Source organism: Lepidochelys olivacea (genome assembly GCF_965140295.1).
Source record: "Lepidochelys olivacea isolate rLepOli2 genome assembly, chromosome: 23".
In the NCBI taxonomy this organism is placed as follows: domain Eukaryota; kingdom Metazoa; phylum Chordata; order Testudines; family Cheloniidae; genus Lepidochelys; species Lepidochelys olivacea.
This window is the reverse complement of record NC_140433.1, coordinates 14,589,890-14,606,154: the sequence shown is the minus strand read 5'-3', so window position 1 is coordinate 14,606,154 and position 16,265 is coordinate 14,589,890. Positions and strand designations below refer to the sequence as shown.

Genomic DNA, 16,265 nt, shown 5'->3' with positions numbered 1-16,265 from the left:
TCATGCTGCCCCCTCCTTACCCACCGGGATCTCAGCCTGATCCCCCCCGGCCTGTGCTCCCCCGCCGCCTGCCTCCCCGACTGCCGGGATCCCCCCTCCCAGAATTGCATGGATGTTCATTCTGTCTCTCTCTCCCTACAGGTGTCCTGGATTATGAAGACTACTCAGGTAACACCACAACCAGGCCAACGCGCTCTCTCCTGGGTGGGGTAGCCAGGCAGGTTGTGGGGAGGGGTCTACCAGCACGCTGGCCCTTAAGGGAAATCCCACTCGGCCTAGCTCTTTAAGACCAGGAGTTCTGGAAGTTGTAGTTCCTGGGGGCTGTGAGCAAGGCCTGCTGAGAACTGGGCAGGTCCTTTTCCCTGCCACACACAGCTGCACTGAAGCCTGAAGGGGCAAGGCAGGGATTAAGGGGTGGGGCACTGAGATGACACCCCAACCCTCCAGGACATCACTTAGCAATTGGTTCAGGCTCTCTGCAGACTCAGGCAGGCACTGGTCCCATTTTCCACCTTTGCTCCCCAACCATGAGAGCTAGAAACTGAATATTTTTAAAAACTGACCGCTGACATTCTGCAGCCACTATGAGTGGGCTGGAGCCAGGGTCGGGGGCATGGTGCCAGCATCCAGCCTCTCATGCTAAGCGAGTCAGCTTTGCCATTGACTGCCAGATGGCCTCACACCCCCACCCTGACTCTGCCTTTCCCTTCCAGACCTGTCAGAGAAACAGGACGGTGACACAGGTATGTTTCAGGTCTGGGCCTGGGTGAGGGCAGGGGGAGACTTGGCAGTTTCCTGTTGGCTCTCAGCCGCTGCCCGTCATGGTCGCTCTGGGCTCTGCCAGGCCTGGCCAGCGGGTGCCCATGGTGCTTTGGAGAGAGAAGAGGATGCCCAAGGATCGGGGTGGGGGGGAAAGCTCCATCACCCAACTGGCTGTAACCCTCTCTTCTTCCCCCGCCCTTAGATGGCATGGCAGACCTGGCTGGTGCCAGATTCTTCACTTTCTCCTCCTCAGGTAAGGCTGCCCAGACACCCAGGTGATGTTTGGGGGAGGAGGCAGCCTGGTTCCCCCCCTTACTCCACCCCTTGTTCTACCTTGCAGTGGATGGAGACCCTCACTTCGTGGCACGACTGCCCGGCTCCGCTGAGACGCTGTGCTTTACGCTGGATGGGCACCCAGGAGACGTGCTCCAGCTGGTGACAGACCCCCCCAGCGGTGAGACCCCCACCCCGCAGCTCAGCGCCCCGGGGAGGGGAGCGGGGCTGGTGGTTAGAGCAGGGGGGCTGGGAGCCAGGACGTCTGGGTTCTCTCCCCGGCTCTGAGGTCGAGCGGGGGGGATCCAGGAGGAGGTCCCGGGGCAGCCGTGGTGCCATGGGGATGGTGGGCCGAGTGATGGGGAGGAGACGGGGATCCCTGACAGCTCAGTGACCGCAGCGTGGCCTGCGCTCTCTCCCCGCAGGTCTGTCAGTCCACGGCCACCTGGTTGGCGCCCCGCCACGGCCGGGCACGGCGGATCGGCCACGCACCTACTTTGACGCCATCACCGTGCTGGTGGGGCCTGCCCCGCTCCACTACGTGATCACCGTGACGCTCCAGGGCGTGGCGCTGCAGGGGGAGGGGGCCCTGGATCTGCCCTTCGGCCGCCCGGCTTGGGTCAGCCGCCCCGGGCTGGGGGTGCAGGTGGGGCCGGGTGCCAACACGACGCTGCGGCTGGGCGCCGGGCTGGAGTTCGTGGTCCAGCGCCATCGGTACAGCCACCCCAGCCGCCTGCAGAGAGACCACCTGGGCTTCTACGTGCTGGACGGCAGCGGGCTCTCGGCCCAGGCCCACGGGCTGCTGGGTAAGGGGCTCCGGGCCCCCCCTTCCCTGCCCCACTTGTCCGGCCGCCAGGGGGCTCCCCCCATTCACCCTGTGTCCCCTCTTGCCCCCTGCAGGTCAGTTCCAGAACGCGGCCATCCGACTGCAGCCGGGTGCCGGAGAGCAGCCCACCCGGCTACAGAGGGGCGGGGCCACGGTGCCGGCCACGCGGGTCACCAAGCTGCTGAAGGACTCGCCCCTGCCGGCCCACCAGGCCCCCTGCTGGCTGGTGAAGGGCGGCGACGTGCAGGCCCTGCTGGGCGGGGCCTACGGCGCCTTCGTGGTCCCCCATCCGCTGGAGGCGTGAGGCCAGGGGGCGTGGCCTGGGCAGGGTGGGGGCTGCCCCGTGTCCTGCTGCTGAGACTGACCCCGCAGCCGCCGCCTGGGCCCTGGTCATGGCCACGGCTTGTGGATTTAAGGTGGAATCCTCCCTCTCCCCCCTCCAATCGTGGATTTAAGGTGGAATTGCCCCTCCCCACCTCCAATCGTGGATTTAAGGTGGAATCCTCCTTCCGCCCACCCCTTCGGATCATGGATTTAAGGTGGAATCCTCCTTCTCCCTGTTTCCTGCAGTTTGTGGAGTTCACAGGGAATTCTCCTTCCCCACCACGTGGATTAAAGGTGGAATCCTCCCTACCTGCCATGGACTGTGGATTGAAGGTGGAAGCTCCCCCTGCCCAAAACACTTGCTGAATGAAGGTGGATCCCACCTTCCCATTAATGAACATGAGTCCTTAAATTAAGCTGGATTTCCTTCCCCAGTGCCATGTGGTGATTTAAGGTGGAATGGATACGGGTTTTTGATGTAACGTGGATTTTTCTCCCATGTAATTGTGCGTGATTCATCTGTTCAGCATGGTTCCCCCCATGATATGGGGTGTAGGTCATTTAATTTGTAAGGTCAATTCTAACTACAGTTCTATGAGAATCTTGGCTTGAAGGGGGGATTTTCCCAGCTGGGCAGCCCCTTGGCTGAAGGTGGGAGTCTTAGCTGGCAAACAGCTCAGGAGGTTCAGGGGAAAGATCACCATCTGGTGCACACACAGCTGGCAGATGTCACAGGGCATTTCCCCAGGTGGCCAGCTCACAGATGTAAGGTGGACCCTCCCCTGAGGGCCAGCCTGCAATTTAAGGTGGAATTCCCAAGAAGGCTAAAACACAGATTTAAGGTAGATGGAAGGTCCCTGAGAGAACAGAACAGAACCCCGGCTCCCAGCCCCCCTCCCTGAGTGGGGGAGAGAACCCAGGAGTCCTGGCTCCCACCCCCCTTAACGACAAGACCCCACTCTCGTCCCAGAGCAGCAGTGGTCCGCAGGTGCAGCTGGCTCATGCAAACTAATGAGGAGAGACTGGACAGTTTGGGGGGAGGGGCTGGCATCTCCCCTGGACCCCCTCCATGCGCTGAACTCGCTGGCTCCTGCTTAGCTTCATGCCCTCCAGCAGTAAACAAGCCAACGTCCATCCGGGCCACGAGATGGCGCTGAAGCTCCACGGGCCAAGCAGCGAGCGCTTGGCGGCAATCGACCTTGTGACCCAACCCCGCCTCCTGCAAAGGGAGGGGCCAGCCCCTGAGCGCTACGGGGGCCGGCGGGGGAAAGGGAAAAGCTGAGACAGAATGTACCATCTGCGCCAGGAAAAGGGGGGTGGATTCCATAGAGGTCTCAGGGGCCCTGCCCCATGAGAGGGTGTAACCCCAAGTGGCCAGCCCCCCATGAGAAGGGGTGCAACCCCAGTGACCCTATCCCCATGAGGGGTATAGCCCCGCCCTCCAATGTGAAGAGGGTGTGGCCTCAGTGACCCCCCATATGAAGGGGTGTAACCCCATTAGCCCTGCCCCCATAAGTGGTTTAACCCCTCAGGCCCTGCCCCCAATGGGAGGAGCATGACTCCAGTGGCCCCGCCCCAATGAGAAGGGGTGTGACCCCCAGTGGCCCCGCCCCCATAAAGTGTTTAATCCCCAGTGGCCCCACCCCCCCCCCGACCCTTTCTCCTGACTCTCCCCAGTGGCCTGTCTGCCCCTGCAGCCCCAGCCCCATGGGGCTGCCCCCAGCTCTCCTCCTCATGCTCTGCCTCTACCCTGCCCCCCAGGGCCTGGCTCCCCCAGACCCAGGGCTGCTGGCCCAGGGCCGTGCCCGGCTGCGGGAGGCCCAGATGCTGGCCCAGCACCCGCAGCTGGGGGCCTGCTGGGCGGGGGCCCTGGGCAGGCTGGACGGGGGCTGCCAGCAGCTGGGAGAGGAGCAGCAAAGCCGCATCGCCCTGGCCTTCGCCCACTGCCACCTGCAGAGGTGATGCCCGGACACCTGGGTCCTGACCCCAGCTAGAGGGGCACCTGGGTTCTGTCTCTATGGGGGCGGGGGCTCTGGGACCCGGACACCTGGGTTCTATCGCTGACTATAGAAGGGAAGTGGGGTTAGTAGGCTGGGAGGAGGGGGCTGAGAGCCAGGACACCTGGGTTCTCTCTCTGGCTCTGGGAGGGAAGTGGGTGCTGGTGGGTGAGAGCAGGGGCCTAGGAACCCGGACACCTGATTTCTATCCCCGGGGATGGTAGCCTAGGGGTTCCTGGCTAAGACCCCCGCTGTCCCTTGGCCAGGTCGGGCCGGCCCTTCCCTCGCTGCGAGGCTGGCAGCTCCGTCCGGGCCTGCACCCAGCACATGGACCCTGTGGCCTTCGGGGTCTACACTGAATTCTTCACCCATGCCCACAGCATCTGCTACCTCCTTCGCAGCGAGGCCTGGCAGCAGCAAGCTGAGAGCACCGTGCACAGGTGAGCGGGGGGCGGGGTCCCCTCCAGGGGGCGCTCATTCCCATCTGGCCCCTGGGTGGGAACTGGCTGGCTCGGGGGGTGGGAATGGGACACAGGGCCTTTCCCTTCTAGCGGGTGCTGGCTTCCATCCTGCGCTGAGTTCGCTGAGTCTCTAGCAGGGCAGATGCCCCCCTAGTCCCACCTAGTCAGCCCCCCGATGCTGGCAGAGGCCGGGGTCTGAGCAGAACATGAGGATGTGTCCCCCATTCCCAAAACAAAGGAGAACATTAGGTGGGAGGGGGCTGTTGGGGAGCAGATTGGGAGAGGGGCTATGTGGGGGGAGGGGCTGGGGGGTAGGGGGCTGCATGGGGTGTGGATAGAGCCTTTCCCTACATCTTTTCCACCAGAGTTGGATGGGAAGGGACTGTGCGGGGGAGCATCTATGGGGCAGGGGCTTTGTGTGTAGCAGGGCCTGGCCTGCACATTTGGGGAGCTGGAGGTGGGCTAGTCTCCAGCCCAGGCCTGCGGACTGTGGAGTTCATCAGTGTCTAGGTCTACATGAGGTCCTGGCTCCAGGAGTCGAGGGATTGCGCCAGAATCTCAGATCTCGGGCAGAAAACACCAGGTACATTTCTAGCTTTCGCGGTTGGGTAGAAAAGCTGCCAAGAGCCTGAGCCCATTGCTCACAGGTGTGACCCGAGCGTGCCGGAAGCTGCCTGAGTCTGCAGAGGGCCTGAGCCCGTTGCTCACAGAGTGGGGCTAATGGGCAGTGCTGTCTGTGTGGATAAGTAGCACACTGCCTGGGTTGGGGGCATGGGGCAGGATCAAGGCCCCGCTTTGGTGCTGACGCCCCTTCCCCCTCCGCCCCCAGGCTGGTAGCCAGTTCGGAGGGCGTAGCTGAGCGGCTGGAAGAGACCAACCAGCTGGCAGAGCAGTCAGCGCGGGCACAAGAGGCCACCCTGCGATCCCAGGAGGAGATCCTCCGCCATGGGGAGCTGCTGAGACAGACACTGCAGGACTCCTCCAGGGGTAACCCCAGTCCCTGGAAGCCAAGATGCCTGGGGTCTCTCCCCAGCTCTGGGAGGGGAGTGGGGTCTAGTGGTTAGAGCGGGGGGGCTGGGAGCCAGGACTCCTGGGTTCTCTCCCCAGCTCTGGGAGAGAAGGGTCTAGTGGGTTAGAGCAGGGGGGGCTGGGAGCCAGGACTCCTGGGTTCTCTGCTGGCTTTGGGAAGCACGGCTGCTGACAGCCCCTGGCTCCCCGCAGGTGTCCGGGAGGCTTTTCAGGACATGCAGGAGGCGGCCGGACGGCAACGCCTGGCCTTTGCCGAGATCGTGAACCGCCTCAGCTTCCTGCACCGCTTCCTGGTGGGGGAGTCCCAAGCCCTGGGCTCCTTCCTCTACCACCTGCTGACCGGCAGCGCCGCCCTGCTGCTCACCTCCAGCCAGCGCACTGCTGGGGCCAGGTAGGGGCAGGGAATGGGGCAGGGCCCTGTCCCCTCTGGGGGGCACCAGCTCCCACCTGGCCCCAGGGCAGGGACTGGCTGGCCAGGGGGGTGAGGAATGGGGCTGGGGCCTGTCCCCTCTAGGGGGCGCCGGCTCCCACCTGGCCCCAGGGCAGGGACTGGCTGGCCAGGGGGGTGGCAAATGGGGTTGGGGCCTGTCCCCTCTTTCCCTTCCCGTGATCCCCTATTTCTTCTGCCTGAGGTTGATCCTGCTGGGCCTGGTTGGGGGCAACGTCTACCTGGAGCGTGTGGTCAGTGGACTCGTCTTGGAGAACACTGAGGCCGGCTCCGATCCAACGGTACCGGCCAGGCACCCCCCCGGACACCCCCAGCTGGGGTGACCCCTACTTCAGACCCTCCCCTCCCCCGGGCTCAGCAGTCACTGGGTCTCCAGGACACCTGGGTCCTCTCCCCTGATCTGGGAGGAGAGTGGGGTCAGGTGGGGTGGAGCAGGCGGGGCTGGGAGCCAGGACACCTGGGTTCTCTCCCCGGATCTGGGAGGGGAGTAGGCTCTGGCAGATTAGAGCGGGGGAGCCCGGGCAGTGGGGCGGGGAGCCCGGACGCCAGGGTTCTCTGGGCGGAGAGCGGGGGTCCTCGCTCTGACAGGTCCCCCTCTGCCAGGAGGCCCTTGCCAGCTGGGTGGGGCTATGCCGCAGGCTGTGTGTGGGCGCCGGGCTGGCTGTCCTGGCCTATTGCGTCCTCACTTACCGCGACGTGGCCCAGCAGAGCCGGGAGGTGCTGCGGGGGCTGCAGGAGACCCGGGCCCAGATGCAGCACATCCTGCAGGAGACAGGTATGGGGGCGGGGCTAGAGGGGAGGGAGGGGCTAGAGGAGGAGGGGAATGGGGGACAGTCCCTGTGTGAAAGCAGTGGGCGGAGCTAGTGGAGGGCGGAGCATGACAATATGGGCAGGGCTAAGGCTTGGTGGGAGGGGTTAAGTGGGCAAGAAGGTGGAGCTAGGGGAAGAGGGCGGGGGCATATCTGGATGGGCAGGGGCATGTGGGTGAGGCATGGGCTAACCACGCCCCCCTCCCTCATGCAGAACGCCTGCTGGCCCAGCGGGGCCCAGATCCCAGCCAGGACAATGCCGAGTTCGCCGACTCGGGCTTCCCAGAGCCCCTCTCCCGGCCGGAACGAGGAGCCCCCTGGGGTGAGCGACCCACTGTGCTGCGGGTGCTACATGGGTGGGGCTGGGAGCCAGGACTCCTGGGTCCTCTCTCCACTCTGGGAGGGGAGTGGGGTCTGGTGGTTGGAGCAGGGGGGGCTGGGAGCCAGGACTCCTGGGTCCTCTCCCTGGCTCTGGGAGGGGAGCGGCAGGTGGGCCTGTATAGCGCTTGGCACCCCGGGGTCCCCAGGTGGGAGCGAGGAGCCCCCCTAACCCAAACCTCCCTTTCCTGTGGCCAGCGGAGGAGCTCAGCACCAGCAGCCCCAAGAGCCGGAGCCGCTCCCCGGCCCGCCAGCGCACCCGGCCGCAGAGACGCACCAGCCGACGGGACTCGGAGAGACGCAATGTTCCTGTGCCAGTGGACGGGGTGAGTGCGAGTCAGCAGGGTGCAACTTACACCCCCATTCACCCCCCACCAACCAGGATCCAGGCCCCAGCATCACAGACACCCCCCTGAGTCCTGGCTCCCCTGCTCTAATCAGTAGACCCCACTCCCCTCCCAGAGCTGGGGAGAGACCCCAGGAGTCCTGGCCCCCTGCTTTGACCAGCCTGAAATGTCTCTCTTCCCCCAGCTGTGCTGCTATGATCTCCGGCACCGGCCGGCCCTGAGAGACCCCCCCCAAACGCCAGCCACGGTGAAGGGGCCCCTCTGCAGCACCCGAAGGGGAAGACCTCAGTTGCCGGCGGCAGGTGCCATCCTGCTGAGCCCAACCTGGGATCAGACTCCTACTGGGTGAATGTCACCCCAAGCCGGGAGCCAGGACTCCTGGGTTCTCTCCCCAGCCTGGGCAGGTCTGAGTGAGACACGCAGGACAGGGGGAGGCTGCGTGATGTTTTAATGGAGACGGGCCGTGCCGCGCCGCGGCTTTTAGCCGGTAATAAAAGGAGCCTGACAATTCGGTAGCGGCAGCTCTGGTCTTGTCTGCGTGGCCGCCACCGGCCAGGAGTGGCGATCGATCCCGAGGGAGCTGGAGGGCCGGGCTCACGGGGGCCGCCAGCACCGCACCTAGTCGCCTGCTGCCCCGAAGTTCATGGCGGCCGTCAGCGTGGCGGAGAGTTTGCTGGCGATTTTCTCTGCCGGGGGGAAACGAGCTGCAGTGAGAATCCCCCCCGCTCGGTGAGACGCGCGCGCCCCGGCCAGCAGAGAGCACTGCGCGCCGCCCTGCCATGAAACCTACTTCCAGCCTGCCTGGGTGGGAGGGGAAACTGAGGCACAAAGAGACGCGACAGAGCTGGGGATGGAACCCAGGAGTCCTGATTGACTCCTAGCCCTAGCCAAGGGACAACATGGCCTAGAGCACAGGACTCCTGGGTTCTCTCCCTGGCTCTGGGAGGGGAGGAGGACTGGTGGTTAGAGCAGTTGGGAGGAAGCCAGGATCCTTGGGTTCTCTTCCTGGCTCTGCCTTGGACCGTGGCCAAGTCCCCTCTCCCGTGCCTCAGTTTCTCCTTTCTACCATTAATTTCTAGACTAAGCCCTTTGGTCAGGGACCATCCCTTATTGCTCAGTCTGGACGGCATCCTTCCCCAGATGCCCCCACGATGAATCCCCTAAGCACCCCTCCGCCAACCTGCTCTTTTCTGCTGCTTCTTCCGCCTTCTGCTAGCTGCCCGCAGCCCCTGCCCTTGGTGCAGGGGGTCTAGGGCTGAGATCTCCTCCAGGCTGGGGGCTCTGGGAACAGGTCTCTCCACGGCAGCGGCTGCTTTGTTCTTAGCCTTCAGTTCCACTGTCACGGGGCCGAGCTGCAGGGACAAAGCGGAGAGTAAGGCATGAGAGGGCGGCCTGCCAACGGGACAGGCCCAGAATTGGGCAGCTGCCTCATACTCTAATATCTCAGCTTTCAGATAAAAAGAAAATGAAGTTTCTAGCTCAAACGGCTGGGGAGAGAAAGGATCACTACCTGCCTGAGTCTGCAGAGAGCCTGAGCTCATTCCTTGGATGGGGTGGAGCCTATTATGCAAATCAGCTAAGAGAAAGAGTCTCCTGTTGGCACCAAGAGGGGGTGGGTCTTTGAAGCTTCAGCCTCTCTGGAGAATACTTTTGGGATGCCTGTGTGGGCGGAGCCTGTTGTGGGGCTTAGGGGCCATGCTTCTCCCCTCCCTCCATACCTCCAGATCTCTGTCTTCGTCCATGGCTGTTTCTTCCTCTCCCAACGTCTCCTCTTCCTCCATCTCTGACCCTGCCCCGCTAGTGAGACCGGCGGGGGCGAGGCCGATGCCCGCAGGAATCGACGGGAGGTCTGGGCAGGGAACGGACACAGAGAGGGCACCGTAAGCTGATGCTCTGCTTCCCACCCACCCCCAGGGGGAGAAAGTGGTACTGCCCCCCAAAGGCCACATTGCACAGCTGGGAGCCAGGACTCCTGGGTTCTCTCCTGGCTTGATGGGGGTGGCAGCTGGGAGCCAGGACGCCTGGGTTCTGTCCTGGCCCTGGGAGGGGAGCGGGGCATAGCAGGTTACCAGCCCATGTTCACTACTCACTGGCCAAAGCCTCCTGGTTGCCTTGCTCCAGCGCCTCAAAGTCGAAGGCCTTGCCCATCTCCGTGACTATCTCAGCACTGATGTGGGTGGGCAGCGTGTGGGTCTCTGGGGGGTGCGTGAAATAGCTGATCTTCCCGCTGGGAGGGGAAAGAACGGGGGCTCTGAAAGGGTGCCACTCCCCACAACTCCCGCCAGCCAGTCCCCTGCCCTGGTGCCAGATTAGGGCTGGCATCCCCGCCCCCGTTCCGCCTCTTCCCCACCCACCTCATCCAGTCACTCAGCACAGCTTTGGCTGCCTTCTCGTGATCGGGCACGCCTCCTTTCCTCAGTTTCCCCTTTCTCCGGGCAAGGTGCGCTAGGAACTCCATGACGTCCTGGTAAGCCGGCACACCGTAGTGCTGCATGATCTGGGGTGGGGAGCAGCCAGACAAGCCCATCAAACCGCTCCCGGTTCCCCTCAACCTTCCCTCTCCTCCCTCTTCGCTTCCCCGTCCAACCGCGGTCGCATCTCCTCTCCGCCTTCCCACAGGCCACCCCCACGCTGGGGCCCCGACCCAGCCACTGCTGGATCCTTCTGCATTCACAGACTTGACGGCTGTCGCTCAATTGGAGACGAGTCAGAAAAGAGCCACGAGAAAAACCCAAGGGTTAGAAAACCGGCCTGGGAGTGAGAAACTCGAGGAGCTCGGTCTATTTCGCTTAACAGAGAGACGGTTAAGGGGTGACTTGACCCGAGTCTGTCGGTACCCATGTGGGGCACAAAGAGCTAATAACGAGCTATTCAATCTGGTCTAACACGATCCACAGGCTGGAAGCTGAAACTGGACAAATTCAGAGCAGAAACGAGGCGTCAATTCTTAACGGTGAGAGTACGGAACAACGTTCCAAGCAGCGGGGTGGGTTCTCCATTGCTGGCAGTTTCTCTATCCAGCCGAGAGGTTCTCCGACAAGCTCTGCTCTACGAATTAGTTTGGGGAAGTTTTCTGGCCTGTGTTATATGGAGGGGTCAGATTGGAGGATCACAGTGATGTCTGTTAACCTGATATGGTCTTCTTCTAATGAGCCCTTCCTCCGGAGTTTCTGTTCATCGTTTCATTTCGCTGGCTAGCAAGTCAGAGGGTTGTATCATGCATACTATGATTTATAAAAGGGAAACCTCAGTAACTGAGTTTGACAAACTGAGTGAAACATTCTGATCTTGTCTAATCGACGTTCTTGGTCGGAAAACGGCAGCAGGCTGTCTGGCCGAAAGTTGTCCATGAGAAATCTCTTCCTGGGATAGGTACTTCCGTCCACTGGGAAGAAAGTGTTAGTTTCCTTCCTGGGACAAGGAAAAGAGGGGCTGGGGTTCGAGTCTGAGGAGTCTGGGTTGGAACCAGACATGTTAAGAACTGGCTGGAATCTACACATAAGAACGGAGAAGCTGGAGTTGACAATGGAGGAGCCAACGACCAAGGAAAGAGCCTGCATTGACAATGGAAGACCCAATGACCAATGGACGATCTTGCGTTGACCAACGGAAGACCCTGCGGCCAATGGAAGAGCCAACAACCTGGCCATTAACACTCAACTGTTTGGGAAGCTGACCACATGAGGAGCGCGTTATCGAGGAAGGAGGTGAGAACAGACCCCCGGCGCCAACGGGGAGACAGAATTGCAGGGACCTCTACTCTCCCCCATACGGCCTCTCCCATCGCCCCAAGGACTCTCCACCTGCTCCAGGTGAATACTCCATTTCCCTTGGTCTTCAAAGACCAGCGCTACTTCTCCACATTGCTCCCGAAAGAGCTGGAGGGGGCACAGGGACTGTGGGGAGAAGACGGGGCGCTGGGAGCCCCATTGTCTGCTGTGGCAGGAAAGCGGGAGTCCTGGAGGCTCGAGAATGCTGAATGGGTCCTTTTGGGTCCTGGGCGGGTTGAGTTCAGAGCAGGTGCTTCTTGGGGCCTGTCTCTTGGTGGACGGCGCTGGCCCCACGGTTTGTGGCATCGCCCCATTGAGCACTCCCCCAACCGTCCCCCTAGCAACTGCCCTCCTCCCCTACCTGGCCCTGGGAGCACCGTCTCAAGATGGCGTGGACGGGCGTCACCGGGTCGGCCACCTGCTCCACCTTGAGGCAGCTGCGCAGCACCAGGCCAGCGTCCGTGGCCGCGGTCGCCATGACGAGGCCGGGACAGTCCAGGAGCTTGACGTGCCGGTCGAGCTGGACCTCCTGGAGGCACCTGGGCGGGGGGAGAAAGGGGGCATCAGCGGGGGAGCAGGGCCGTCCCGCGGGGGCCCGGACCCCCACCCCCGCCGTGGGGCAGGAGGGCTTACTTGGTCACGCCGGGCGTGGCGCCCACACTGCAGGCCCGGCTCCGCTTCAGGCTGTTAATCAGGCTGCTTTTGCCGACATTGGGGAAGCCTGGACCAAGAGCAACAGGGACACGAGTCAGAGAGAGAACCCAGGCAGCCGGGACCCCCGGCTCTAACCACCAGCCCCCACTCCCCTCCCAGAGAACCCAGGAGTCCTGGCCCCCCACAGCGAAGGGCCTGAGTCTCTCACCTACGACCCCCACGCTGATGGCCGTCTTGAGGTCCTGGCTACGGCTGTAGTTGGCCAGCACCTTCAGCAGGCAGTCGGCCCCCACGCACGCCCCACTGGCCAGCAGCTCGCAGGAGGCCTTGGCCACGGGCACCTTGCTCTGTTGCTGGGGAGCAGAGAGCAGCAGACAGGTCAGGACAGGGCTCACACAGCTACATCCCCTCTGGCCCTACTCCTCTCCCGGAGCCAGGGAGAGAACCCAGGAGTCCTGGCTCCCAGCCCCTCCCCGCCCGGCTCTAACAACTAGCCCCCACTCCCCTCCCAGAAGCCAAGAGTCCGGAAAAGTCCTATGCCCCAACCCCTCACCAGGTGCCGGCTCTGCTGCTGGGTGGAGGCTTTGAAGGCCACTGTGGGGAGTTCGTTCCTCAGGTACTTCAGCCACCCGGCCACCACCTCCTTGGACACCAGGTCTGGGGAGCGCAAAGCACCAAGGGTTAACCCAGCGTTGCCTGCTTTCCCCCACCCAGCTATTACGGCTCCTCCTCCCTTAGGAGCCCCAGCTCGCACCCCCAGGGAGGGAAACTGAGGCACCACAGGACTTGCCCCAGAGACAGCAGAGAACCCAGGATCCCTGGCTCCCACCCCCCCATACTCTAACCACCAGCCCCCACTCCCATCCCAGAGCTGGGGAGAAAACCCAGGAGTCCTGGCTCCTACCACTAGGCCCCATTCCCCTCCCACAGCTAAAGATAGAACCCAGGAATACTGGGGCCCAGCCCCCTGCCCCATGTTCTAACCACTAGCCCCCACTTCCCTCCCAGAGCCAGGGAGAGAACCCAGGAGTCCTGGCTCCCAGCCCCCCCTACTCTAACCCCTAGCCCCCACTCTCCTCCCAGAGCCAGGGAGAGAACCCAGGAGTCCAGGTTCCCCCCACCACACACCCACCGATTTTATTTAACACCAGCACCAGTTTCTTGTTGCCCCCGGCCTGCAGCACGGCCTCCTCCACCTGGGGGCAGCGACAGCCCTGGGGGTCTCGGGCGTCCAGCACCTCGAGGACCACGTCAGCTGCCTGGATCACCTGTGGGGAGCAGGAGAGGGGGTGAGTAGGGTGTCCCCTCCGTGGCCTGGCCTGGCCTGGCCCGGCCCCACTGAGCACTGGTGAAAGGGGAGAATCATAGTCTCCCCTCCGCAGTCCGGCCCCACTGAGCGCCAGGGAGGGGGGGATATGGGGGCTTCCCCTCCATGTGGCTCACACTGACCTTCCTGAACTCCCGGTAGTAGGCCCGGCGGGACCCCTCCTTCTCCAGTCGCGGGTGCCCCTGCAGCTGCTGCAGCCCGGCCTCCTGCCGAGAGAGGAGACGAAACAGTGGGGGGGGGGGGAGAGAACCCAGGAGTCCTGGTTCCTAGCCCCACTGCTCTGAGCCACTACACCCCACTCCCCTCCCAGAGCTGGGGAGAGAACCAGGAGTCCTGGCTCCTAGCCCCTCCTGCTCTAACCACTGGACCCTACTCCCCTCTGCCAAATGGGAGAGGACCCAGGAGGCCGGTCTGGGGGCCGAGGGGCTGTGAGGTTCGGGGCCATGTTACCTTCTGCTCGAAATCCCGCTGCTTGTGGAGGGCGTCCTGCTGCAGGGACTCCAGGCTGCGGCGCTGGCTGGTCTCCTTGAGCCGGGCCTCCTCCTGCCGCGCCCTCAGCTCTGCCACCTGGAGACACAGCCAGGCTTCAGACTCCCGGAGCCGGGGAGAGAACCCAGGCGTCCGGGCTCCCAGCCTCCCGGCTCTAACCCAATAGACCCCACTCCCCTCCCAGAGCTGGGGAGAGAAGCCAGGAGTCCAGGCTCCCCCCATCCCTACCCTTTTCTGCTTTAATTTGGCTTCCTTCTTCGCATACTCCTTGAAACCCAACAGGTGAGGCACTCCTGGGTCCTTTTTCCCATGAGCCTTTGCTTCCTTCCTCTGTGTAAAAGAGAGATCCTGTTAATAACCTCACAGCAGGCAGCAACTCGCGCCCCCCCCCCCCATTGAGAACCCAGGAGTCCTGGCTTCCAGCGCCCCCCCCCCCCCGGCTCTAACCCACCAGACCCCACTCCCCTCCCAGAGCTGGAGAGGAACCCAGGCATCCTGGGGCTCACCTTGCATGGGTGTTTCCTCGCAGCTCTTGCGTGTTCTGTGGAGAAGGGGACAGAGTTAAGGGGATGTTATATTTTGGGGGGCTGGGGCTGGAGGCCGGTCCAGGGGGCACCGGCCCTAGGGACTTACTGGGCCGGGTCATGGCTCCGAAGCAGGTCGCAGGGCCGTCTCCACTGAGCAGCACCTGGGAAGAAATTACGGTTATACAGGGGCCTGGAGAGCAGCTCTGGGGGTGGGGAGGGGGCCTAGTCGTTAGAGCCGGGGGGGCTGGGAGCCAGGATGCCTGGGTTCTCTCGCCAGCTCTGTGACCTCCGGATCCACCACACAGCAGTCCCTACCAGAAGAGAATCGGGGTGTGTGTGTGGGGTGGGGGGGAGATCTGATGAAATCCCAGACACGGACAGGGTGGGGATCCAGCCTCCCCTCTGGTCTCACGCCCCATGCCTCGCCCTCTGCAGCCCCCTCCCCAGAGAGCCTCCCGCCGCCCCATAGATCTAAGACCCCTCTACACCCCTCTGCACCCCAGATCCAGCCCCTCCCCCTCTGCACCCCCTCCCTCCAGATCCAGCCCCTCCCCCTCTGCACCCCAGATCCAGCCCCTCCCCCTCTGCACCCCCTCCCCCCAGATCCAGCCCCTCCCCCTCTGCACCCCAGATCCAGCCCCTCCCCCTCTGCACCCCCTCCCCCCAGATCCAGCCCCTCCCCCTCTGCACCCCAGATCCAGCCCCTCCCCCTCTGCACCCCCTCCCCCCAGATCCAGCCCCCCCCCGCCTCCTCCCTACCTGGCTGTCGCAGTTCCACTTCCAGGGCACCAGCTGGAACCCACGTGGCGCGCTCCCGACACAGGGGCACTTCCTGTTCCCCCTCGAGTGCGCGCGCGGTGGGCGGGGCCTCGTGCACAGGCGCGTCCCCAAGGCGGGAGCTCCCGCCCGCCCCCGTGTTGTTGCTGACTCTGAGCTTTGCAAAAGGTGGCTGCGATTTCCAGCTGCAAAGGCGGGGGGGGGCGCAGCTGGAAGCCGGGGTGCGGGGGTGACGGTTGCATGGGATGAAATGGTGCAAATCTGCAGGCGGGCCTGGAGAGTCCTGCGGGGCCTGGGCTTGCAACTCTGCAGCCCGCACATTGCCAGGAAACCAAGCCGCCAGGCTTGCAAATCTGCGGGGGGGGCCGCGCATCCCTTGGAAATCTGCAGGGGGGGCGCCGCGCATCCCTTGGAAATCTGCAGGGGGGGCGCCGCGCATCCCTTGCAAATCTGCAGGGGGGGGCCGCGCATCCCTTGCAAATCTGCAGGGGGGGGCCGCGCATCCCTTGCAAATCTGCAGGGGGGGGGCCGCGCATCCCTTGCAAATCTGCATGGATGCATCGAAATGGCTCCATCCCCAGGCCTGCATGCCTTGCAGAGGCCCATTGCCGGCAAACCAAGCCCCCCGACCCCCGATTGCAGACCCAGCGCACATGCAGGCCGGGTGGCGAGCACCCAGAGGCGAAGAGGCTGGGTGCCTGCGTTGGTTGCAAACGTGCGCTATGGTCACAGACATTGTTCAGAGGAAATAAATCTCCGGCCTGCGGCCTTGCTGCCAAATTGCGGCCATGCGGGGCTTTTGCTCCCAGATATAAAGATCCCAAGTTGCAAAATGTGCGGGATGCAACTCACTAGACCCCACTCCCCTCCCACAGCCTGGGAGAGAACCCAGGAGTCCTGGAGCCCAGAAACCCCTGCTCTAACCCACCAGCCGCCCTTTCCCCATCCTCCTAGCAGTCTTTTCAGAGCTGACTGCATCTCAGCACCAGGTGAGCTGTGCCCATGCGGCGTTAAGTGTGGCCGTTCCCCAGATACCCCGCCCCAGAGGTGGCTGCATCGGGTGAGCC

At 63.4% G+C, this 16,265-nt stretch overlaps 3 protein-coding genes across 7 annotated transcripts in view; 2 read left to right on the top strand and 1 right to left on the bottom strand.

Annotated features, from left to right (window-relative positions):
* The window catches only part of ITIH6 (inter-alpha-trypsin inhibitor heavy chain family member 6), a 29,604-nt gene extending 26,875 nt beyond the window's left edge, over positions 1 to 2,729 (top strand). Inside the window, exons 12-17 of the mRNA XM_084612923.1 lie at positions 142 to 168; positions 714 to 743; positions 965 to 1,015; positions 1,103 to 1,216; positions 1,461 to 1,841; positions 1,936 to 2,729. Coding sequence (XP_084469049.1) covers positions 142 to 168; positions 714 to 743; positions 965 to 1,015; positions 1,103 to 1,216; positions 1,461 to 1,841; positions 1,936 to 2,165 — 833 coding nt within the window. The 3' untranslated portion in view covers positions 2,166 to 2,729. The remainder of the gene's footprint in view (positions 1 to 141; positions 169 to 713; positions 744 to 964; positions 1,016 to 1,102; positions 1,217 to 1,460; positions 1,842 to 1,935) is intronic.
* Positions 2,730 to 3,849: 1,120 nt separating this feature from the next.
* LOC311511845 (uncharacterized protein) lies at positions 3,850 to 11,765 on the top strand. 5 transcript variants are annotated; one of them, XM_084612746.1, is made up of 9 exons: positions 3,850 to 4,143; positions 4,449 to 4,622; positions 5,473 to 5,630; positions 5,865 to 6,063; positions 6,305 to 6,401; positions 6,724 to 6,895; positions 7,144 to 7,251; positions 7,506 to 7,633; positions 10,274 to 10,471. In XM_084612746.1, exons 1-9 carry the CDS (start codon positions 3,893 to 3,895, stop codon positions 10,334 to 10,336), a joined length of 1,350 nt encoding a protein of 449 aa, XP_084468872.1. In that variant the 5' UTR covers positions 3,850 to 3,892; the 3' UTR covers positions 10,337 to 10,471. The 5 variants fall into 5 exon arrangements, with proteins under 5 accessions (XP_084468872.1, XP_084468873.1, XP_084468871.1 ...); XM_084612747.1 differs by lacking the exon at positions 10,274 to 10,471 and adding an exon at positions 7,839 to 8,165 and having other exon boundaries at positions 6,829 to 6,895; XM_084612745.1 differs by lacking the exon at positions 10,274 to 10,471 and adding an exon at positions 7,839 to 8,165.
* On the bottom strand, positions 8,086 to 15,283 carry GNL3L (G protein nucleolar 3 like). Its single transcript, XM_084612744.1, has 16 exons — positions 15,181 to 15,283; positions 14,528 to 14,582; positions 14,401 to 14,435; positions 14,123 to 14,224; positions 13,856 to 13,972; positions 13,528 to 13,611; positions 13,211 to 13,346; positions 12,632 to 12,735; positions 12,287 to 12,431; positions 12,058 to 12,145; positions 11,786 to 11,963; positions 10,009 to 10,151; positions 9,745 to 9,881; positions 9,373 to 9,503; positions 8,835 to 9,006; positions 8,086 to 8,340 (listed from the first exon to the last, which is right to left on the bottom strand). Exons 2-16 carry the CDS (start codon positions 14,538 to 14,540, stop codon positions 8,273 to 8,275), a joined length of 1,653 nt encoding a protein of 550 aa, XP_084468870.1. The 5' UTR covers positions 14,541 to 14,582; positions 15,181 to 15,283; the 3' UTR covers positions 8,086 to 8,272.
* Positions 15,284 to 16,265: the final 982 nt, after the last annotated feature.

Coding starts and splice junctions, on each gene's coding strand:
- LOC311511845 (XM_084612745.1), top strand. CDS start 3,893: ATGGGGCTGCCCCCAGCTCTCCTCCTCATGCTCTGCCTCTACCCTGCC. Junction 6,896..7,143: donor GCACATCCTGCAGGAGACAG/GTATGGGGGCGG, acceptor TCCCTCATGCAG/AACGCCTGCTGGCCCAGCGG. Junction 7,252..7,505: donor GGAACGAGGAGCCCCCTGGG/GTGAGCGACCCA, acceptor TCCTGTGGCCAG/CGGAGGAGCTCAGCACCAGC.
- GNL3L (XM_084612744.1), bottom strand. Junction 13,347..13,527: donor ACTACCGGGAGTTCAGGAAG/GTCAGTGTGAGC, acceptor TGCTCCCCACAG/GTGATCCAGGCAGCTGACGT. Junction 12,736..13,210: donor GCTGGTGTTAAATAAAATCG/GTGGGTGTGTGG, acceptor TGCGCTCCCCAG/ACCTGGTGTCCAAGGAGGTG.